The sequence below is a fragment of the Oryctolagus cuniculus genome, chromosome 1 (assembly GCF_964237555.1).
Source record: "Oryctolagus cuniculus chromosome 1, mOryCun1.1, whole genome shotgun sequence".
NCBI lineage: Eukaryota > Metazoa > Chordata > Mammalia > Lagomorpha > Leporidae > Oryctolagus > Oryctolagus cuniculus.
In genome coordinates, this window is record NC_091432.1 from 59,395,523 (window position 1) to 59,420,403 (window position 24,881).

Here is a 24,881-nt window from a genome sequence, read left to right on the forward strand (position 1 = left end):
TGAAGAAAAGAGGTAGGAATTGAGAGTATGGAAAGAGTACATGACTAGATTAAAGGTATGATGATGCATTTACAATTTCATCTGTTCCAAAGGCAGTGATGCATAATCTTGTATAGGTCCCCTTATTATATCCGTGGGAGGGTTTCTTCAGTTTACTCCCAGAATCAGATTTATTACAGAATATCATTTCAATTTCCCTGAACACTGCCAGATTTCTCTCTAGGATAACTATACTATTTTATATTCCCACCAGCAGCACATAAAGGTCCCCTATTACCACATCTAATCTTTTTTTGTTAGACTAATAATGAGGATAAGGTAGTATCTTATGGTTTTAATTTTCATTTTTCTGTTTATAAGTGGACTTCAGCATCTCATCCAATGAACATTACCTAATCAGGGTGCTGTTCTATAAATTGCTGTTCTTTACTTATTTTCTATTTGTTTTTACTACTATTAAATTCTGTTTATACCACAGACATTAATCCTTTGTCCATTAACTTTCTAATTTCATTTTTGCATGTGAGTCTTCAGCTTACCTGGTCTTAAATTTACCTTCGTTCATGAAATAAAGATATTGATATGATTTTATTTCTCTCAAGAGAATCAGCCCATTTCTGTAATAATATCTACTGAACAATTCTTTCCCCTACTGCTACTTTATGTGAAGTTACATATGAGAAGTTACAGAAAAAATAAAAAAGTTACTTCTGGGCTTTCTGCTTTGTACCATTTTTCTTTTGCCATTCACCCCTTATATGGCTATATAGTTGGTCTTAAAGTCTGGGAGGGTGAGCTTCCTCCCCTTTTGTTCTTTTTCAAAAATGTCTTACCTAGTTGTGTATCTTTATTAACTTACATATATTTTCTTTACTCTCTCATATACATTTTATCTTCTAATAGAAGAAAATGTAGAATATTTTTGTAGCTTTGAGGTGGAAAAATAATTTGTAAGTCAGACAAAAGCACTGCCTTTTTTTTAAATTAGAGGAAAAAAATTAACTACCTTTTCTTTGCTAATTAAACAATGTCTGCATGTTTCCAGATGAGAAGATTGCTTTATTTTTTATTTTATTTTATTTTTAAGATTTATTTATTTGTGAGTCAGAGCTACAGAAAGAGAGAGGCAGAGACAGAGACAGAGCTCACCCATCTGCTAGTTCCATCCCCAAATGCCACAATGGCTAGAGCTGAGCCAGACTGAAGCCAGGAGCCAGGAGCTTCTTCCAGGTCTCCCGCATGGGTGCAAAGGCCCAATGACTTGGGCCATCTTCCACTGCTTTCCCAAGCAATAGCAGAGAGCTAGACCGAATGTGCAGCAGCTGGGACAGGAACCAGAACTCAAATGAGATACCGGCACTGCAGGGGGTGGCTTTACTCACTTACACCACAGCACTGGCCCCAAAAGCACTACTTTTAATTATTTTTTAGTGAAGGTTGTCACAAACAAAGGAAACAGATGAATTATCATCTGGAATTAGGTATTTGCATCATGTGAAAATTAAAAATGTTTTAATACGTATACACTATATATTGTGGGTCCCTCAAAAATCTGCTAGAATTTATATGTTAACTTGAAATGAATTTGAACCTTCACAATGTTACTTCAGTCCACCTTTAAGCATGGCACAAGACGTTTTCCTTAGATTCTAATATACTTTTAAGTACTTTCCTATTTAAAAGTCTTGGGAAAACTTTGTTAGGTTAATTTCCATGTAATTTATGCTTCTTGCCATCACTGTAACATAATAATGTTTTCTATTTCCCACAACTAGTAATTGCCCATGTAGAAGAATAGGAGATATATTTGTAAATTAATTTTCATAAATTTTAATTAATTCTCTTATTAGTTCTATTGAATCTTTGAGGTATTGTATGGAAAATCATCATCTCATCTACAATTAATGCATAAACTTAAATATAGTAGTTTTATACCAGGCACCCTAACCATAATACCTAAACTAGAAAACCAAAAACATAAACACATACTATAGACTAGTCTCACTTGTGAACATAGTTGAAAAAATTATAATATTAGAAAACTGAATTCACCAGCATATTAAAATAATACATCATGACTCTCTAGGACTTATCGTAAGACATTTCTACATTATCAGTTTAAAAGGAAAACATATGACCCGATATCCCAATCATATTCAACAACCATTCCTGATGGTTGAAACACACAAAAATTCTACCACTTTTAGCAAAAGTAAAGTAAAATTCCTTTAGAAAATCCCACAGTAAATACTATGTCTCAAATTAAATATTAGAAGCGATCTCATTAAACAGCTGCAGTAAAGTTAATGAAGATTCTTATTATCAACATTACAAGTAATTTTGAGAGTTGTACTCATTCCAATCAGGAAAATACAGAAATACAACTTTTAGGGAAGAAAAGAGACAAAACATGCTATTTTACAAAAAAGACAGAAAATGTGCTATTTTACAAAATATGATCACCTCTTAGAATACACAATAAAATCAACCTAAAATTATTATGACTATTGAGTAGGCTGTTCTACGTAAGAAAAGTCTATGATGACCAACAGCCTCCAATATCAACCAGCATTAATAATTAGAAAAGACCGAGAGGGAAGAAATATTCACTACAGGAAGGAAAATTATTAAAGACCTAAAAATAAACCTCACAAGAATCATGCAAAATCTATATAAACAAAATGACTGCTTTAGTCTACAGACACCACAGAAACTCGATAGAGAAACAAATTATATTCTTAGATGGGAAAATTTAATATTTTAAATACCACTTATACAAAATTTATCTCTAATTTTGGTATGTTCCCAATCAAAATCTAAAACAGTTTAAAGGATGTGACATATTGATTTTCAATTTTATGACAGATGAAAACCCGACAAGACTTAGGAGTAAGGAAACAAAGTTGATTGTGAAGGGGAAGTCATAGTGTGATCGCTCGAGAGGGTCTGGGGGTCAAGAGATTTTTTTTTAAAGATATGAACATATTTAAGTGTTGATGGGAAAAATTCAGTAGAAAAGAAGAAGTTATAGTTAAAAAAAATAAAATAATAGCAAATTTCCTTAAGAGGTTAAGGCAATGATACATTACCCAATAAAGTTATATAAAAATGAACACCTACTGAACAACACTATCTCAGAATATACAAAACAGATTTTTTTGCTCAGGGTGCCATCATGATCACATTAGTTTAATTCCTATTTTGAGTATCTTCCAAATTTTCACTGAACGATTCAAAGAGATTTAATGAAGAGGGAAAAATCTATCAGTGGGGGAACTGATATGGTTGTATTTTATCTGTCAGTTACATTAAGATGCAATGGATAGAAAATAGTTAAAAGGAATACCAAACCATAATTCCTTGCAAGAAAAGAAGTCTTGTTTGGAAGTAAGTGGAAAGTAATGCTAAAGTAACTCCTAATTAATAAAAGCTAGTTCCCAGCCGGTGCTGAGGCTCAATAGGCTAATCCTCTGCCTGCAGCGCCGGCACACTGGGTTCTACTCCCGGTCGGGGCGCTGAATTCTGTCCTGGTTGCTCCTCTTCCAGTCCAGCTCTCTGCTGTGGCCTGGGAGGGCAGTGGAGGATGGCCCAAGTGCTTGGGCCTTGTATCTGCATCGGAGACCAGGAGGAAACACCTGGCTCCTGCCATCGGATCAGTGCAGTGCGCCGGCCGCGGCGACCATTGGAGGGTGAACCAGCAGCAAAGGAAGACCTTTCTCTCTCTCTCTCTCTCACTGTTCACTCTGCCTGTCAAAAAAAAAAAAAAAAAAAAAAAAAAAAAAACAGATTTATTTATTTGAAAGTCAGAATTGCACACAGAGAGAGGAGAGACAGAGAGGGAGAAGTCTTCCTCCATCCAATGGTTCACTCCCCAATTGACCGCAAAGACTGGAGCTGTGCCGATCCGAAGCCAGGAGCCAGGAGCTTCTTCTGGGTCTCCCACGTGGGTGCAGGGGCCCAAGGACTTGGGCCATCCTCCATTGCTATCCCAGGCCACAGCAGAGAGCTGGATTGGAAGAGGAACAGCTGTGACTAGAACCGGCGCCCATATGGGATGCCGGTGCTTCAGGCCAGAAACAAACAAACAAACACCAGAAAACAAACAAACAAAAAAACTAGTTCCCTAGTCACCTTCAATATTTACTTAATGTTTAAAGAGGACAGACTGGGGCACTTATAGGAAAAGAAATACATTTAAATCCTACTGGAAATTAAGGAGAAATGGCATTATCCAAAAAAGTGTAGGATTTGGATCAATCAAATCTGCTCTAGGGACATTTTAAAAAACAATTTTTGAACAAAACATGTATCAAAACTAAATTCATTTAAATAAACCAAGGTACTAAGAAATTATCAGGTCAACAAGAAAGTGAAGGAATTTTTGCTGCAAATGTATTTGATAAATTCTCTGAACTTTAACAGTAGTTTCCAAGGCTTGCTAGGGCTTCAGAAACAGGAAATTCAGTTTATCTAGGTGAGGATTTTTAAAATGAGACTCCTTTCATAGAGCTGTGTCCTCAGTGTAGGACCAAGATAAATAATTTGCCTCTTTACCTGACATACCTACCTAAGGGATTGCTTTGATACTGAGCTGAACACTCACCAAACTGATGAGTAAATGAATATATGACTATAAGAGAGCTGGAAAGGAGGTGAAAAAACAGGTATTCATAAACATAGGTAGGTAAACTATATACCAACTACAACATTTAGAAAGCAGTTCCTACTGTTTAGAAATCACTCTAGGTACAGATACCAGTATGTTCAGAGTGGAATTGTTCAAAAGTGGCCCTTACCTGAAATAATCTGATCTATATACACATATAAAATGAGTGAACAGATTATGGTATACTTATACATTGGAATACTACACAGCAATAAAAATTAACTACTAACTAAATCAAAAACATGGATAAATATCACAAATTTTGATCAAAGGAACAGGCATTATGATGCAGCAGGTTAAGCTATCACTTGGGACACCTGCGTCCCATAATGGATGGGATTGAGTTCTGCCTCTGTTTCTTATACACCTTCTTTCTGATGTGCATCGGAGGCAGTGTATGATGATGGGCCAAGAAATTGGGTTCTTGTTACCCACATGGGAAGCCCAGTGGAGTTCCTGGCTCCTAGTTTCAGCCTGGTCTAGCCCTGGCTATCAATAGCATATGAGAAGTGAACCAGTGGATGGAAACTCACTCACTCAGCTTTCTCTATCCATCTCTATCTCTCTCACTACGCTTTCAAAAAATATTAATAATAAACATCACCAGAAAATGTACACTTCATTTCATATAAAATTGTCGCTCCCCCTCTTCGTGGAGGAACGACACTGGACCCTGCGCTGTTCTTTTGTCTGCTCGGCCCTCCCCGGGTTTGCTGCTGGTTCTTCCCGGGTTGGCTACCGTCCCTTCCACCTCCGTGGAAGGGCGGTTCCCCCTGGCCACTTTCCCCACTTCCGCAGGGGAGCGGCACACCGCCGGCCGGCTCTCTCGGGGGATGCACAGGTGTTCCTTCAGATAGATGTTCCTGGTGCATGTTGTCTCTCTCCTCCTTTATAGTCCTCTTCCACCAATCCCAACTCGGCTGCCCACACGCCAAGTACGCTGCTCTCCTCCAATCAGGAGCAGGTCCTACAGTTTATTGGTTGAACTGGAGGCAGCTGAGTAGAAGCTGTTTCTCCCTTCTCAGCGCCATATTGTGGGAGAGCAGATGCATAGAATAAGTCTTAATTCCAGTAACTTAGTCTAGTCCGAGTTGCTCCCCACAAAAATAATAAAATCCAACAAAAATAACATAATATTTAAGAATATAGCTATTAAAATATAAGGAATATAATGTGATTTTACAAAATTCAGGAAAATGGCATTCTTCAGGAAGTGTACATTTCAGGAAAGCTAATGGGAGACTTCTTATGTTGCTGTTTGTTTAATCTAGTTAGTGATAATATCTGTGTTCAATTTACAACCTAAATAAGCATGATAAATTCTTAAGAAAAATTAAAAAGGAAATCAGTAATATTTATTTTAATATTACTAAGAGGTAGAGGAGACAAAGATGACAATGGAGAGGGAAGAAAGATGAAGCTACAGAGATTCCTAAGGTGAATTGTCAAATTGAACATGGAAATCTAGCTTTTGAGCACCAAGACAATGCTAAGTAAACACATTCTTAAGAAAAACTCAGAAAAGAAAAAGCTCAGTTATAGCCCAATACAGACAAAACTGATGAGAGAAAATATTAGAGATGTGGAGGACAAACCAAGAAAATTAAATATGCAAGTAAAAATGCATTCCTAGCGCCCTGTGCTGTGGGCTTAACCTCTGCCTGCGGTGCCGGCATCTCATATGGGCACCGGTACATGTCCCAGCTGCTCCGTCTTCCAATCCAGCTCTCTGCTATGGCTTGGGAAAACAATGGAGGATGGCCCAAGTGCTTGGGCCCCTGCACCCGAATGGGAGACGCGAAAGAAGCTTCTGTCATCTGGCTTCAGAGAGTTTCAGCTGCAGCCGTTGCAGTCATTTGGGGAGTGAACTAGTGAATGGAAGATGTTACTCTCTGTCTCTCCCTCTTTCTGTCTGTAACTCTCTCTCAAATAAATAAATCTTTAAAAAAAAATGCATTCTCAAAGGAAAACCAACAGAAGGAAAGTAAAATTAAAAAAATATGCCTAAGACTGAACTGTTTGACTTTTCAGGGAAAAAAATCTTATTAACTCAGAAGAAAACATAGTTTTATAATGGCATATATTCATAAAACATGCATATTATAAGGATTAAAAAATAAATTCTACCAGCATCTGAGTAGAAAGGCAAAGATGGGCCGGCGCCGCAGCTCACTAGGCTAATCCTCCACCTTGCAGCGCCGGTACACCAGGTTCTAGTCCCGGTCGGGGCGCCGGATTCTGTCCCGGTTGCCCCTCTTCCAGGCCAGCTCTCTGCTGCGGCCAGGGAGTGCAGCGGAGGATGGCCCAAGTGCTTGGGCCCTGCACCCCATGGGAGACCAGGATGAGTACCTGGCTCCTGCCATCGGATCAGCGTGGTGCGCCGGCTGCAGTGCACCGGCCATGGCGGCCATCGGATGGTGAAACAACAGCAAAGGAAGACCTTTCTCTCTGTCTCTCTCGCTCACTGTCCACTCTGCCTGTCAAAAAAAAAAAAAAAAAAAAAAAGGCAAAGATGAACTACAAAGGAAAAATAGTCCCATTGACCTCAGATTTTAGCCCATCACAAAAAAATGAAGGAAAACAATTTAGCATTGTCTACAGAATCTTGAAAATGATGCATATATTAAGTTTCCATTTGGTCAAAGAAGCATTTTTTGAGAAACTACAGGATATTACCATGTAAGAACTTTAAAATCTACAAAATGCATTTCCTTTCTTAAAAATTATTAGCTCTCCTTTAACTAACCACAAAACGAATTTTACAAAACTACAAGTGAATAAAAGTGATGATGACATTTAAAAAAGCTAGTAAATGCTGAAAAAACCTAGTCTACATAAGTCAAAATATCCTAAAATGAAACTGAATATAATTATAACTATTTTTGATAGAGCAGCTATATAGTAATAAACTGTGAACGTTTAAAATCCCAATGATTGCATTCAAAACTAGAAAGGGAAAACAGAGAAAACTCAGAAGTATAAACATTCTAGTTGTTTTTTAAATGAGGAAGAGGTTAAAAATATCGTTTCATTCTTGAAATCCAAAGTGTAGAACTATTTCATTGTTAAACAGTTAACTACTCTGACCTCAGAATCAGCCCCTAAGGCATTCAGATCTGACTGAAAATACCATGAGAGCATTTCAGGCACAGAAAGCCAAGACATACTGGCAAAAACAGTTCTGCATGAAGGATCTCTGTGAGTGAGACCCCAGTGGAAAGAAGTGGCCATCAAAGAAGGTGTACTTTTCTCTGAATGGAGGAGAGAACTTCCACTTTGCATATGGTCCTGTCTAAAAACAGCTGGAGTTTGTGGACTCAAAAGGCTTCCATAGCCTTAGCAGTTTATGTCAAGAGCCTCGGGTGATCACTGACATAAATAAGAGTGTCAGTTGCTAAATCAACAACGGGAGTCACTGTGCACTTGCTCCCCATGTTGGACTTCTGTCCTTAATGAGATGGACTATGAGAATTAATGGTAAAACTTGTCTTCAAACTGTACTTTATACTTTGTGTGTCTATGTGGATGCAAATAGTTGAAATCTTTACTTAGTACAGAGTTGGTCTTTTGTATATAAAGCCAATTAAAAATGAATTTTAATGGAAAATGGAATGAGAAAGGGAGTAAGAAGTGGGATGGGAGTGGGTTAGGAGAACGGGAATGGGGGTGGGAGGAAAGAAACACTATATCCCTAAAAGCTGTACATATGAAAATTGTATTCATTAAATAAAAACCTTAAAATAAAAGTTAACTGTCAACAGTCAAATTCTCAACAAAAATGACATTTTAGCTCTTCCTTTGACTCTTTTTTTTTTTTTTAGCTTGCCTTTTTTCATTTGCTGACATTCTAGAATCAAAATATCTTATTTCTTTCCTCACTTGGGTTACTTATGCTTTGCTATTAGGAATGCTGTCAGCTGATACTTTGTGATGGAATTGTGACATATTCTATTTTGATTTTACTGAGTGTGTATCAAAATTGATTATCATTTTATTAATGTTTTCTTGGAGTCTATGGAGTTGCTCATGTGACTTTTCTTTTGGTCTATTGATTTAATAGATTTTTATTACATTACTTTCCTATTTTTTAAGGTATATTATTCTTGAAATATGCTATGTGGTTCAATGAACTATTACTGAGAATATATTTCAATCTATACTCAGGAATAGAAATATCTATAATTTTATTGTTTTTTTACATTTTTGGACAGTTTTTACAACAAGTTTATATTGGCTTGTAAAATGAACATAGATATTGACTTTTAAAATATTCCTCAATGATTCTTACAGCATGGGAATTATTTATTTAAAATAAAAATAAGTGTGCGTTTAGAGATTTTAAATTGCTTCTATAATTATCACTCTACTTATATATCCTACTTATTCTTCAAGCTACTATAGAAATTGAATTTAAAATTTCCTGAGATACTTTTACTGAAAGCAGGGAAGAGGAACCCAAGCAGACTTGAAGATTCAGAGAATAGTGCATGTAGGCAGGCCAGAGGACCAGAGAGAAGAGGCTGCACAAGACAGAACTCCAAACATCTCCATTCAACCAAGCACTGACACATACATATATGTGAGGAAACTATCTCAGGCTGGGGAAAGAGTCATCCAAAATGATTAGGAGGAATACAATGCTTCCTGCCACAGTACTGAGTTAGCCCTAGTTAAGCACTGTTCCACTGCTAGTTTAAATTTTGCAGTTATTGTTCTTGTTAGCCAGCAATTACACCCTTAGGGAGCTGAGGCCTGAATAATTCTCTGTCTCCTAGGTATAATTTTGGGCTATGACTATGCTTGTTTAGAAACATGAATAAAATTAACTGAGTGTTCCAGTTATGAATACCCTTCCCCCAAGGTTCATAAATCTAGCTTTGTTGCTAATCCTTCTCTAAACAAATGAGCACAGATATTTAATCCAAATATATTAGTTACATGTGGCTTGCTTACTTCACTGGAAATAAAAAAATTTTGAAAAGCAGCATTATTACTGAGGCCATAAAATCCATTTGGTACAAACTAATCTTCTTATTTTTCAATTTTGTGTATATCAAAACATTTATAATATTTATGACTTCCTTAAATCAGAGAAGTGGTATTTATTTCTTTAAAGCTTCTAAAAAGCAAATTTTCAATTCACTATTATGTTTCTGGAGATCTTTGTCAAAAATATATCATTAGACATAAAAAAAAATACACAACAGCTTTATCCAGATCCTACTAAACTTCTTTCTTTTTGGGTTCATTTCTAGTCTTTAATTTTCCTTCTATTCTAAACCAAAAGCTTATTTTTTGCGGCCAGGTATATATTTTTATGTTTATATAAATATCTATAAATATTTATACACATAAATATATATTTATAAATATATACATATATTTATGCCTCTGCCTTTGTAACTCTGCTTTAAAATAAAATCTTTAAAAAACAAAAACAAAAACAAAACAGCCATCAGGGTTGAGGGATAATATGCTAACATCAAAGAAGTTAATGGCAAAATTAAGTATAGGTAGTAGCCAGCAAAGAATGCCTCATCAACAACCCAAGATATCCTCCTTTCCTATCCATGTATCTTTTCCACAGAGGAAGTAGACAGTGTGAGTTACAAAAAGATAGTAACAGTTGGGATTAAAGTAGGTATTGTGTGGGCTTTACCTTCATTAAGCAATCTACATACTAATTTTTAACATATTTCTCCTATTCTCATTAGATATTTCCTATAATTGTAGAATATGAATGCCTATTAAATAGGGGGAGAACACCCCCTATTTAGCCATTTTTCTAACATTTCAAAGTGAGAACTGTTTGGTACCATAAAACAGAGATCTGGCTTGCCTGGCACAAGCTTTAGAGAGCAGTTAGTAAGATTACTCCAATGAATCTCTATTTTTAAAACATGAGCAATACTCACCTTTTCTAGGCCTCAGTTTCCTTATCTCTGATATGGATAATAAAAATGACATCTACTTCATATGGTTGTTGTGAAGATTCAATGAGGTAAATTCTCTCATTGCTCGCTCAGAAGAATCACTCAAAAATACTATTTAAATTACTATTGTTAGAACCAGAAAAGAAAGTAGAAATTAGATAAGTCAATATTATCTTAACCTTTCTCAACCTAATTCTAAATCTGAATAATATTAAAGATTAAATAACCGCATAATTTCTAACATTCTGTTATTTAACTAAGTACATAAACCTATAAAGCCTCTTTAAATCAGTATGTTCCAATGTGAATTTATACTCCTCCTCCTCCTCATTAAAATTACGATCTATATATTTCAAAACTTGATATAACCTCTATTCTTACCCAATATTTTAACTCATCTTAAAACTCTTATCTCATGTTTCCTCCATGTGATAAATACATATGAAAGTATACCCTGATTAGGTTACATTATATGCAAGAGTGATTATGTTGGTATTGTATAGTATGTTATGGAATGGTATGACATGGTATAGAATAGTATGATATATAAGACTCTACAATTGCAAAGTAGAGTGAGGATTCTCTTCTTGGCTTCAAAGAGATAATGTGGCACATTGTGAAAAGGCCTGCAAGAAGACCACATGAGCAAGAAATTGAGAGCAGCCCTGGGCTGGTAGTTAGCAAGCAAACAGGGAACACAGTCCCATAACTACATGAAGAGGAATATGTGGTAAATTATTAATATAAATGATCAATCAGTAAACTTTGAGGCTTATTTAGATATAAATAGTATTTTGATCTTAATGTAATAAAACATATCAATATGTAATTTTTGATATTTTGTTGTTGGGCTTAGAAAAATCTTCCTGGATTCAAGATTATATAACATCACATGTATGTCTGCTTAGCTATTTGTTAATCCACACTTTTGTAAAATCGTGAAGTGAGAAGTTTTATGGATGGATCTTGGAGATGACAACATGACACTACAAATGCACTTAATGTCAATGTACACTTCAAAATGGTTAGGATGGTAATATCACCACAATTAAAAAACAGAATTTAAATCTAAAAGTTAACTCACTTAAAACTCATTTTGATACAATATTAAAAGATATTGTGTGTTTGTGCTTCTGTTTGTGTATATACATATATTTTTCCCAAAAGTTAGCTATTGAATTCTATGATTCATACTGTATATACTTTTACAGCATATACTTGTCTTTCCAACTGTACAATATGCTCAGTAACTTATCAGATGATTTCCAGTTGCCTTTATTTAATTCTCATTATTTCATAAGGAAGGCATAGGCACTATGCAGACATAAGGCTCCAAGCCCTTCAAATTCTAGCAACAGGTACATGGAAGGAACACTTGAAACCCCAATCCTTAAGCTTTTGGTGACATCTAGTGGACTGTTTTTATAGGTTACATCTGTTCAATCTCAGAAGCACTCTTAGTTCCACCTAGCCACCCAGCTCCTTAATCCACTGGGACAATTTTAAATATTAAAAAATGTAAGATTTATTACATATAGAATGGCCCTCTGCCTTCCATTTTTCTCTCCATCCATCTTTCAAGTGCCAGTGATATAAAAGTGAAATGCAGCACAGTTCACCATTCCTGTCTTCAAAGAGTTCAAGGTCTTCTAACTAGCAATGGAATAAAACACATGAAAAATACCAGAGATGGGAAATAAAGATAAAAACATTCCTAAAATTAACTACAAATGTAAACAAATAACCTAGCTGTATTTAAAATTAAAAACATAAACACACTAAAGAGTCATTTCCTTATTTCAGGGAAAATCTCAAAATACACATTCCCTGGAAAGTCTTCCCCTCATCAGATAATTTTTTTTTTTTAATTTTTTGACAGGCAGAGTGGACAGTGAGAGAAAGACAGAGAGAAAGGTCTTCCTTTGCCGTTGGTTCACCCTCCAATGGCCGCCACGGCTGGCGCGCTGCAGCCTGCGCACTGCGCTGATCTGATGGCAGGAGCCAGGTACTCATCCTGGTCTCCCATGGGGTGCAGGGCCCAAGCACTTGGGCCATCCCCCACTGTACTCCCTGGCCACAGCAGAGAGCTGGCCTGGAAGAGGGGCAACCGGGACAGAATCCGGCGCCCTGACCAGGACTAGAACCTGGTGTGCCGGCGCCACAAGGCGGAGGATTATCCTAGTGAGCTGCGGCACCGGCCCAGATAATTTGTTAACATATAGTCCACACCTATCTCATAGCATCTCTCTTTCTAAAAAAAATTTATGTATTCATTTGAAAGGCAGAGAGAGAAAGAGAGAGAGAGAGAGAGAAATATGAATTTACCTGCTGGTTCATTTCCCAAACAGCTAGGGCTAGGCAGGATCAAAGCCAGGAGCCAGGAACTCCACTCTGGTCTCCAACACAGATGACAGGAACCCAGATACTTGGGTCATCTTCCACTGTCTTCTCAGCACATTAGCAGGAAGTTGGATTGGAAGTGGAACAGCCAGGCCTAGAACTGGCACTCCAGCATGGGATGCCTGTGTCACAAGATAGCTTAACACATTGTGCCACAATGCTAGTTCATTTTTCATCTAAAGAGTTTGATCATTAACCACACTGAACTGTGAATGTCTTAAGGAATAAAGGCTGTATCTGGCTTGTCACAGACTCAAATAGCTCTGATACCTATACAGCGACTTTCATATGAAGTTGGTTTGAAACTCTACAGGGAGCATAAGTGCACACAGTTTATTCCATGCCACGAATCCAGCCAATTGATGCCTGTTTCCTAGCTTCTATATTTCACTGTTCATTTTTCCTTATTAGTTTGATGGTAGATTGATCTCATATTCTCTGCCTTATTTGCTGATTTGGTGTTTGCTCATTTCTGAGTTCCTGGCAATCAATCTGAAGGTATGCCATCTTAAATTAATATATGTTAATGATTCTTCTGTGCTCCTTTACCCTTATCTATATATCTGAACATCCTAGCAAAATCTATCTTGATACTCTGATCACTGAGTTTATTCTATGTCCATGCTTTTGGTGTATTATCTCACTTAACCATTATAGCAACCTAGCCCTTATTCACACTTCACTTCTAGTTCAATTATTGCTACCTTAGGATTGTACTCTTATTCCTATACTATATTAATATGCCTGTAGTACCATATACAATGTTTTATAATGCTTATAATGCTAAAAACTTTACAATTTTTGTATGATAACTTAACAAAATTCTATTTTACGCTGTATCTACTTTCAGGGTTAATAATGTCTACTTTTGCTCATCAATGTGTCCTCATTGCTTATCTAAAAGATAATGGTTAACTTGCCTAAAACTAATCCCCAGCAGACTGGCTTCCCAGAAAAGGACTGGACTTCTGCAAGTTCACTGGAAACTAGTTATTGCCCATTTTTCAAAGCAACCAATCATGGGCAGCTGCACTGCTTGGACTAGAGTTACCCCTACAGTTATGTTAGTATGTTCCCAATAACGAATGTTGATGCAGCAAATCCTATGAATAGCCTGATAGAGAAACAGATTCAATGGAAAGACTTTGACCCCAGTCTCCCAAAAATCTAAGACAAGTTGTTATTCATGGAAACGCCTTCAAAGCCTCCATTTATATTCCATTGCCTCTGCCTTGCCCAGCTCTTGACATCTGGACTGGCCAAAAACCACCACCAGGAGGCTCAGTGTCTTGTTTTTAACTGTTCCGGAGTAAGGCAGATAAATATTATCAAGGCCTCAACACATTCAATTCTCAGCCATAAGCACTGAGTAACAAGACGGTTGAATCTGAGGTCCTGCCATTACATAATGCTATTGTATTCTAACCAATAATTATTCCCAGTAGGGGCCAGCACTTACTATATTATCAAACTCAAAAGCCCTAAGGCCCAGATAAATTACTCTTCTAGAGCTGAGGTGCTATTTGCAAAATCTCTGTGCACTCCATAGGATGCATCTGGGCAACTAGCAACTGCTACCCCTCTGTCTCTTTGAAATCTTTAATATACATGAATCTAGCAGCCAAGTATATGTGCTGCTTTGTTGGTTGCCTTTTAAGCATGTAAGTAGTGTTTGACATTTGGTAAGTCTGACATAAATATTTGATCAACATTAGATCCAAAGGTTATAGATGGACAAATAACCTCATGAAGTGAGTATTTCTCTTCCTATTTTATAAGTAAGAGATATAAAGCAAAAAATGATTAAACAACCAGGCCAAAATCACAGTGAATGGAGGATACAAGATTGGAATTTAGGCCTACCAGATCCCATATTACTTATTCTAAATCATTATACTTCATTACAACTAAGGGTTTTTCCATGATACATCAAGTTCTGGGCTAATTCTAAATAAAAATAACAGCTACATTTTTTAAAAAAAAAATCCAGACAATTATACTAGTTATCTTGCTTATAGGGTAAAATTAAGTCTATGTGAATTATGCCAGAAATTAATAATTCTCAACTCTAGATTTAAAAGAATAAAGACCCTGGTAATAATATTTGTCTTTTTTACTTCAGACTGGTTAGGAATGGAGCACTGAGCCTGTTGATGAAGTTTATGGTCCCTCTTGCTGTTAAGTAGTGAAGACAGAAGTAGTAGAAAATAAATAAGGGATGTAGATAATCAAAAATGTCTCCAAGAACTCAAGCTGAGTGACTGCAAATAGAATAAATACAATAAAGTCAGTGCAGAAACAAATATACGAGGAATTGAAGGGATAAAGTCCAAAGCAAAGTCCATGCTATTTCGTTGTGCTCAATGTTGTGGTGCTATCATTTAATAAATTCCTTTGCATTCCAGACACATGCTGTATATGCAGCATTTTTTGTTTATTTAAAGATTATATTTATTTACTTGAGAGGCAGAGTCACAGAGAGAGAGAGAGATGGAGAGAAAGGTCCTCCATCCGCTGGTTCACTCCCCAAATGGCCACAACAGCCGGAGCTGGGTCAGTCTAAAGCCAGGAGCCAGGAGCTTCTTCTGAGTCTCCCACAGGGGTGCAGGGGCCCAACCACTTGGGTCATCTTCTACTGCTTTCCCGGGGCATAGCAAAGAGCTGGATCAGAAGACATGCAGCCAGGAAACAAACTGGTGCCACATTGGATGCCGGCACCACAGGCGGAGGCTTAGTCCACAATGACACAGCACCAACCCCACACATCATCTTTTTAAAAACTTTCACAAATTATGGGGTGAGTGTTTGGTCCTGCAGTTAAGATGCCCACATCCTACATCAGAGCATCTCTGTTTTATTTCTGGTTCCAGCTCCTAATTCCCCCTCCCTGCTAATGCAGACCCTGGGAAGAATTTGTGGTGGTTCAAATAGTTGGGTTCCTGCCACCCAGGTGGGAGACCTAGATTGAGTTCCAGGCCCCAATTGCAGTCCCCTGGCTGTTGCAAGCATGTGGGGAGTGAACCAGCAGATGGAAGCTCTTCTGTCTCTCAAAGAAATTAAAATTTAAAAAAAAATTCACAAATGTTCATAAAACATTATCACTATTGGTGTATGAAAAAAAACCTGAAAGTCAAAAAGTTTAAGAAGGAGCTGGCACTGTGGCATAGCAGGTTAAAGCCCTGGCTTGTGGCTGGCGCCGCGACTCAATAGGCTAATCCTCCACCTTGCGGCGCAGGCACACCAGGTTCTAGTCCCTGTCGGGGCACCGGATTCTATCCCAGTTGCCCCTCTTCCAGGCCAGCTCTCTGCTGTGGCCCGGGAGTGCAGCGGAGGATGGCCCAAGTGCTTGGGCCCTGCACCCCATGGGAGACCAGGAGAAGCACCTGGCTCCTGCCTTCGGATCAGCGCGGTGCGCCGGCTGCAGCACACAGGTGGCGGCAGCCATTGGAGGGTGAACCGACGGCAAAGGAAGACCTTTCTCTCTGTTTCTCTCTCTCTCCCTGTCCACTCTGTCAAAAAAAAAAAAAAAAAAAAAGCCCTGGTTTGCAGCACTGGCATTCCATATGGGTGCTAGTTCGAGTATCGGCTGCTTCACTTCCAATCCAGCTCCCTGCTAATGTGCCTGGGAAAGCAGTAGAGGATGGCCCAAGTCCCTGGATCCCTGCAACTACGTGGGAGACACAGAAGGAGCTCCTGGCTTCAGCTCAGCTCAGCTCCAGTCATTGTCTTTGTAGCCATTTGGGAAGTGAACAAGCAGATGAAGACCTCTCTCTCTCTCTCTCTCTCTCTCTGTCTCTACCTCTCTCTGTAACAGTCTGTCAAATAAATAAATATTTAAAGAAAAAAGTTTAAGAAAATTGTCTAAGCTACGTAAGTAACAGAATGAGGGTTTACATGCATAACCAAAAAATTCCCTACTATATTAAGGAGCCTTTACACATTACAGGGAAGCTTCTTTATTTCTTGTTTTCTCTAAAAATTTCATAATAGATCTCCTAGTTTTTCATTCTCCATGAGCATTTTAACAAAAACAATAGCAAGATGCATTCAATAAGGTCATCATTGCTATGATTACCCTAGAGTTAATTTTTTGCATTTGATAACCATATTCAAAGACATCTACAAAATATTTACTCAGAATCATTTTAAATGGTTCTTTGAAGTGCTACACTGTGAGAGAAATTAGCTTTGGAATCACCTTATTCACAAATAGACCATGCAGATTCTGAAAGGAATTCCTACTATTACTAGATTCCACACGTGCACAGTAAAAACACCATGTGATTCTGTTGAGTTCTTAAAAATGCCCCACAGAGGAAAATATTTATGAGATCATAGTAACTGTACCAAATAAAATTTCTGTGGAGGAAGAGGAGTTATACCTTTAACATAAGGCAAACAAGTAGGCAACTTGGGAACCACATAAGCCTAAAGACTAAAAACTGATAAAAAGGGTCCACTTAGATAGGATACAGGCAGAAAAGTCTTCCCCATCTCACCTGGCCTAAGGCAGGGGAAGGAGGTAAAGGAATTTCCCTATTAGGAAAATGGAATTATACCTCCAGCTCTGGATATCCTCCGCAGCTACAGCAGTAAAACAGGTTGTGATTAGAAATGGCAGATGGTCAGGCCTCACCTGGTAGGGAAATATTCAGTGACGCTGTCAGTTGCCCTGCGGAGAGTTTGGATGGTCCTGGAACCATCTGGACATAAGAAATGTGAAGGATATGGGTTCTCAGGAGCAGGCTGAGAAAGTCTCAAGATCGAACATACAAAGATTTTGGTTAAGATGCTCATTGCTGGCCAGCACCGCGGCTTGATAGGCTAATCCTCCACCTTGCGGTGCCCGCACACCGGGTTCTAGTCCCAGTCGGGGCACCAGATTCTGTCCTGGTTGCCCCTCTTCCAGGCCAGCTCTCTGCTGTGGCCCAGGAGTGCAGTGGAGGATGGCCCAAGTGCTTGGGCCCTGCACCCCATGGGAGACCAGGAGAAGCACCTAGCTCCTGGCTCCTGCCTTCGGATAGGCGCGGTGCGCTGGCCATGGTGGCCATTGGAGGGTGAACCAACGGCAAAGGAAGACCTTTCTCTCTGTCTCTCTCTCACTATCCACTCTGTCAAAAAAAAAAAAAAAAAAAAAAAAAAAGGATGCTCATTGCTTAAATTTTACCCAAATGATAAGTCCTGAGAAATGTGATATGCCTTCTCTCTCATCATTATGAAAGTAATTACAAAGAGTTGCCAATTGACTAGACTTCTTGCATACAAAGATAGCTTTAATACATTAATTCGCAGTAAAGAAATGTTGGGGCTGTTGTATTATATATGTCTAAGAAATATATAGCCTTTGCATCCTATAATCTCTCAAACTCATCTAAACTGCATATGTCTTTATTTCTAAATATTTATACGTCATTTGTTCTTTTAAAATTACTAATAGTTTTGGGGCTGGTGCTGTGGCACAGTGGGTTAAAGCCGTAGCATGCAGTGCCAGCATCCCATATGGGCGCCGGTTTGAGTCCCAGCTGCTCCACTTGGGAAAGCCGTAGAAGATGGCCAAAGTCCTTGGGCCCCTGCACCCGGCTGGGAAACCCGGAAGAAGCTCTTGGCTTCTGGCTTCGAATTAGCTCAGCTCTGGTCATTGGGGTCATTTGGGGAATGACCCAACGGATGAAAGACCTCTCTCTCTCTCTCTCTCTCAAAAAAAAAAAAAAAAATTTACTAACAATTTCAAGATTCAGGAGGTTGCTACTCAGAAACAGCTTTTCTGTTATTTGGAGATTTTTCACCATTATTATGCTTCAAAATGAATATAAAGGGAAAAACTGCAATTTCCTCTAAGATTTGCTGCTCCAATATGCAAGTTCTACCCCTGAGGTTAAGGTGAGCTAGCTGTGAACACAGTCTAAAAAAAGGAAGGTTCTAGAAACTCAAACAGAACGAGGAGTCACCCATATTGATGAGAGAACAAAGCAGGGAGGGAAGACCACTGTTAATTGTGTTGCAAATTAAAGTTTCATAATAAGTACTAGTATTTTTTCAGTACTTATTATATCCTGGGTGCTATGCCCAACTTTTTAATATTAAAATTTGTATTAAATATTTTGAACTAATAGTAAGAAATGTCAATGTCCAAACCACAGAAATTTAAGCGCTTGGCCTTTTTGCTTAAGATGATACTTTTAAAGAAATAAAACATCAAATTCAGCTAAAGCCCACTTATCCCAGCTCCTTCATTTCCTCCTTAGGCTAAATATCCTGATTTTTTAATGTCTCACTCCACTTGTATTTAGTTATTTTTAAAGTATAACTGTATTAATGCAATTTATATTTTTCACCAAATATTTTGATATTTACCCATGCTGACACATGTGGATCTGGTTGATTCACATTAGCTTCTACATTGAACTTCATTTTAAGGATAAGTCTCAGTTGATCAATTGCAGGTAGGCTGTTTCTATTTTTTTTTTTTTTTTTTTTTTTGCTTTTTAACATTGAGTGTTAAGAACCAATCTCATGCTTCTTGTGCACATGTGCAACTTTTTCTATTTTCTTTCCTTTAAATGTAATTTTCGGGTCAGAAGGTATGCACCCTCCAACTTCACTAGGTAGTGTCAAAATTTTCAAATGATTGTATCAATTTATATATCTACCAGAAAGGTCTAATGTCTTTTGCCCATTTTTTTCCTTGTTATTTTTCTTATTGATATTTCCTAACATTCTTTTGGATGGTCTTCCAATACAAGTATATCCTTCCAATTTATCACTTGATGTTTCACTTTGTTTACTGTGTTTTTTTGTCATAAAAATTATCTTAATGATGTGAAGAATTTTACCAGTATTTTCCTTCAAGGTTTGTGCCTTTTGTGTCTTGAAAAGGCATTTTCTACCCCATGTTGTAAACACGTTTCTTCTGTATTTTCTTCTAAGTGTTAAAACACTTTCCACTTCACATTTATGCCTTCAAACCATCTAGAATATTTTTTTGTGTATGCTGTTAAGAGAATCTTATTTTCTTTTTGCAAAGAGACAGTCATTAAAAAAAAAAGTTCATTCTGCCACCAATGACTTTTAAAGCTCTCTCTGCCACACAACATGCTTTCATATACAAGTGGTCCTACTTCTAGGCTCTTAATTTTGGTCTACCGGTCTATCCTTGTCTGTTGATACCAAATAGCTTAAATTATTTGTGCTTTGTATTTAAGCCTCAGTATCAGATAGGGTCCTTCCTAATTACTGTTTTTCATAATTGCTTTGGCTCTTCTTGCTCTTTAATCCATGTAAATTTTAAGATTAGCTACATCTCCCATGTGTCTTTTAAAAAGCATACCCCTTTCTTAATTTGTTGACTGATGAAGCTACTGACATTTCTCAGTTTTGTGGTCAAATCTTTTAGTATTCCATCGCTGATCATACAAGTAAGTGGTTATTAGCAAAGAGGGGAGGGGAGCTGTGTGAAAAAAAAATTAGAATTTGTAGTTATGTTGCTTTTCCAAATTAATTTGATGAGGCTGAGAATAGTTTAAGACTTCCCAACCATGAGCATATGATTCTCCATTTTTCTTTTATGTTAATAGATAACAATTTTTCCAAGAAAGGTCTTAACATATTTTTGCCAATTCCTTTTTTTTAAGCTATTTCTTGCATTTATTCTTCTGGGCCACTAGTGTGGCTTATCCTTTAATTTACCTATGCTAAAAAATGTTTTTAGAGCTGTATATGTGGGTGTGTTGCATTCAAGCCTCGTTACTTTTTGTTGTTCTTCAGGTGACCATCTGTTTCCTCCAGTAATTATTATACTGAACATGGGGGCAATACTTTTCTTGAGATAAACAGGGGAAATCCACAGATGCTGGATGGAAATGGTATTTTCTCACCCTAAGGTTGGGGCGAGAAAAGGAGACTATTACACCCTCCCGAAGCTTTCGAAAGAAGCCTCTCTGATGGATCCTTTTTTTTCTGCTCAAGCCCTTCCCCCACCTTCAAAGCAGGGAACACTCAACCCATCCCCTTCACACCAGTCAGAAATTCATAGATACTGAAATGCTAATTCTCTGACCTCTGTTGCTGAGCTCTGAAGGTGCTCAAGTTTGCTTCTTCCACCCCTAGGGGAAGAAGTCCAATTCTCTGAGAGCTAGTAGTAGATCTAAAAACAAGGGCAAGTAAGTACATTAAAGCTAAGGATGGAAGCCATTATCATCCCCAAGTCTCTACTTTTCAATTGGTCGGTGGTAAAAATGAACGCTATCTATGGGTTTTGGGTTTTGTTTCTGTAGCTTTGTGGTTGGCTGGCCAAATCTCCACTGTTGTTCAAAACATACGAATGACATTTTGGGGAGCCAGAGGATAGGAGATTCTGCAGAGTCCCAAAAAGAGAGGCCAGCATTATCCATTTGCTTTTTTAGATTTACCAAGTGAGCAGAGCATTCTTTACATAACCAACTGATCTATGTGTTTTCCTCTTGTTGGTTGTTGGATTTTTAACACTGGGAACGCTGAGATTGTTTGAAAGACACCCTGATACCTTAAGAATAGTATAAGCCAATCCCTCCCATTCTCCCTCCAAAAATCTAGTTGGTTCAAAATGGGCAGAATGATCCATTTTTCCACTTTAGGTGGGCAGATGTTTGTGAAAGAGCCTAGAACTGTTTGCCTCATTTATCAGAAAATTTACAAGGAAAGAAGCCTTTGGGAGAATTTCTACTTTTAAATATAAGAAGACTAGTACGCAGGTTCAAGTTATACTTTTAACATGAGCTTGTTGAAAGAAACGTTAACAATTCCAAAACGCAATTAAACGAGTTTTAACTTTTTCCTCCCAAAAGCATGAAAAAGTAATGGAGAGGAAGTCAACAATAAATTTTTAAAAGGCAAAAAGTAATAATAATAACTCTTCCTCGTACTAGTCCTTGGGACAAGTTCTTCTTTTCGTTGGCTTCTTTGAGAACAAATTTTGGTCCCAAGTCTGTACGTCCTTAGTATCTGCTCCGGCCTTCCCCTCTCTCGCTTCCAAGGCGGCCTCCGCCCCTGGGGGCCCTACGGCCCGAACGGCTATAGGAATCACGCGGAGGCGGGCACCCCCTCTCCATGGACGGAGGCAGCCCGCGATCTGGCCGGCCCACCCGGTCTCGGCCTCGCGAGTAGCGGTCGCTCCGGCTGCTGCCATAGCTGTCGCGCCCGCCGCCGTAGGCGTCGGGGGAGCAGCCCCGGTACTCCTCGTAGCGGCCTCCTCCGCCGTAAGATGGCGGTGGGCCCCGAGCCGAGGCGGCGCCGCGCGGATCCCCGTAGCTCTCAAAGGGGTCTCGGTAGGAGCCTCCGCTTGAATGATCCGCGTAGTCACGGTCGCGACCCCCGTAGCCGTCTCGGTCGCCGTAGCCTCTCGACGGGCAGTCGTCGCGGGCACTGGAGTGGCCGTAGTCGCGGTAGGTGTACTCTCTGGGCGAGGGGGCGAAGTCGCGGGCGCTCGGGTAGTCGCGGCTCGAGTAGCTGTCGCGGGGCGAGTAGCCCTCCTCCCGGGGGCCCAGATAGGGGTCGCGGCGCGGGGCTGGCGGCTCCCGGCGCGGCGGGCCCCCGTAGCCATCGCGCCCACGCGCGGTTGGAGCCCGCCCGCGCATCCCGCCGCCGCTGCGGCCCAGGCCCGACGGCGCGGCCCTCTTCGGGGGCGGGCCGGCCCTGCGCGGCGGCGGCCCGCGCTTCATGGGCAGCGGGGCCCTCGAGGGCCGCAGGTCGAAGTCCCCCGCGTAGCCGCCGTCGTCGGCGGGCCCACCCCGGGAGGGAGGTCGCCGCGGGCCGCCGCCGCGGGTCCCGCGCAGGCCTCTCGGGCGACCGCGGCTGCGGGGCAGCGGCGGCCCGCGCCGGCTGCTCTCGTACGCCGGCTTGGTGGCCTGGGCCACCTTGATGGCCTTACCATCTAGGGACTTGCCATTCATATCTCGGGCGGCGGCCTTGGCGTCTGCGGGGCTCTCGAAGGTGACGAACGCGAAGCCCCTGGACTTGCTGGTCTCTCGGTCTTTCATGAGGAGCACCTCGATGATGCGGCCATACTTCCCAAACGCGGCCTCGAGGGCTTTCTCGTCGGTTTCGGGGTTGAGGCCCCCGATGAAAAGCTTCCCCGGGCGGTCGGCCTCGACCATGTCTGCGCGTCGAGCGGTCTGTGGCGGCGGGAGGCGAAGCCGCGGCGCGCCCGTCGCGCCCTGCGAAGCCGCTCGCCCGCTCGCCGACGGCGGCTCCTACCGGTCGGGCGGCGCGCTGTCGCCGAGTCCCGGAACCGCAGGCGCAGGCGGAACGCTCCGGTCTGAGCCCCTCGGAGCCGGTTCCCGCCGCCCGGCCTGGCTCCTGCTCCTTGTGATTGGCTGGTTGTCTCCGGGGGGCGGTTCCGCCGTCGGGCAGGTGCGGTTTTGTGCCTCCGTCCGTCCGCGACTTCCGGCTCTGTGACCCTGAGCCTCGGCCTGACGTCCTTGCTGGGCCGCCGAAGGGGAGAGCCGTTAAGTGGGAGACGACTTTTCCCAGCACTCTTAAGAGTGTGATGCGTTTTAAGTCAAGTTACCCAAACCGCTTCCAAACAAACAAAAAGTAATGTAAAAATTGAACACGCCGTTTGTACGTGAAATGTGAGCAAAGTAAGAGTTCCTTCTTGGAAGCTGCCTTGGCAGTGGGCTGGCTGCCGAGGGGTGCGGGACCCGGAAGACGAGGGGCTCGTTCTTCCGAGGTACCGGGTATTTTCTCGTCCCTTCACCATTTCCCTCACATTACAACCTGCGAAAGCAGTACCTGGGCTTGCGCAGCACACCTCAGCAAAGCATAACGTTTTCAGTTCATGGAAATAAATTTACACCCATATATTTCTTCCTTATGATGCTCTCTGACTGGAAACAAGTGTGGAAAGTACAACTGGTAAGTTTCTTTGCTTGAAACAGCGAATCTAAAATTGATTTGTTTGTTTAGTGTGTTTTGGAGCCGTTTGTTAAAAAAAAAAAAAAAAAACGGTAAAATTTCCCCGGGGACCGGCGCCCTGGCTCACTTGGTTAATCCTCTGACTGCGGCACCAGCATCCCGTATGGGCGCCGGGTTCTGTCCCGGTTGCTCCTCTTCCAGGCCAGCTCTCTGCTGTGGCCCGAGAGTGCAGCGGAGGATGGCCCAAGTGCTTGGGCCCTGCACCCCATGGGAGACCAGGAGGAAGCAGCTGGCTCCTGGCTTTGGATCAGCACAGCTCCGGCCGTAGCAGCCACTTGGCGGGTGAACCAAGGGAAGAAAGACCTTTCTCTTTGTTTCTGTCTCTCTCTCTCTTTCTCAATGTCTGTAACTCTACCTGTCAAATAAATAAATAAAAAACCTTTTAAAAAAATGGTAAAATTTTCCAAAGGCTGTAGTGAATAGTTCAGTTATGAGATGTCTGTCTGTATGTACGTATAAATATATTCATGAGGCCTCCAAAAATTCATGGAAAATGTCTATTAGGAAAAACCTATGCATGGATTTCAAAAATTTTTCTTAACCAGATTAACATTTTTTATTCCATCTTTCCACAAAGTTTTTGAAGTGCCTCATGTGAATATGTATGTGTTACATTGGTTTATTGCACCAGGTTTATATAGTTGAGTTGAAGCAGGCGTTTTTATGTTTCCAACTTAAACAGGAACACTTTTTTTTTTTTTTTTTTGACAGGCAGAGTGGAGAGTGGACGGTGTGAGGAGAGAGAGACAGAGAGAAAGGTCTTCCTTTTGCCATTGGTTCACCCTCCAATGGCTGCCGCGCGGCGCTGATCCGAAGGCAGGAGCCAGGTGCTTCTCCTGGTCTCCCATGGGGTGTAGGGCCCAAGCACTTGGGCCATCCTCCACTGCACTCCCTGGCCACAGCAGAGAGCTGGCCTGGAAGAGGGGCAACCG

At 40.4% G+C, this 24,881-nt stretch overlaps 2 protein-coding genes across 4 annotated transcripts in view; both read right to left on the bottom strand.

Annotated features, from left to right (window-relative positions):
• The window catches only part of SYT9 (synaptotagmin 9), a 409,891-nt gene extending 391,792 nt beyond the window's left edge, over nt 1-18,099 (bottom strand). For all 3 annotated transcript variants that reach the window (XM_070074132.1, XM_070074123.1, XM_070074118.1), the window contains exons 1-2: nt 12,132-18,099; nt 10,582-10,722 (exon numbers count right to left, since the gene is read on the bottom strand). The gene's annotated coding sequence lies outside the window, so the exon portion shown is untranslated. The remainder of the gene's footprint in view (nt 1-10,581; nt 10,723-12,131) is intronic.
• Nucleotides 18,100-21,725: 3,626 nt separating this feature from the next.
• Nucleotides 21,726-23,389, bottom strand: RBMXL2 (RBMX like 2). The gene has a single exon (XM_051823694.2). It carries the CDS (start codon nt 23,127-23,129, stop codon nt 21,972-21,974), a length of 1,158 nt encoding a protein of 385 aa, XP_051679654.1. The 5' UTR covers nt 23,130-23,389; the 3' UTR covers nt 21,726-21,971.
• Nucleotides 23,390-24,881: the final 1,492 nt, after the last annotated feature.

What these genes read in the sequence shown, in the direction of transcription:
- RBMXL2 (XM_051823694.2), bottom strand. Translation starts at nt 23,129, where the DNA reads ATGGTCGAGGCCGACCGCCCGGGGAAGCTTTTCATCGGGGGCCTCAAC.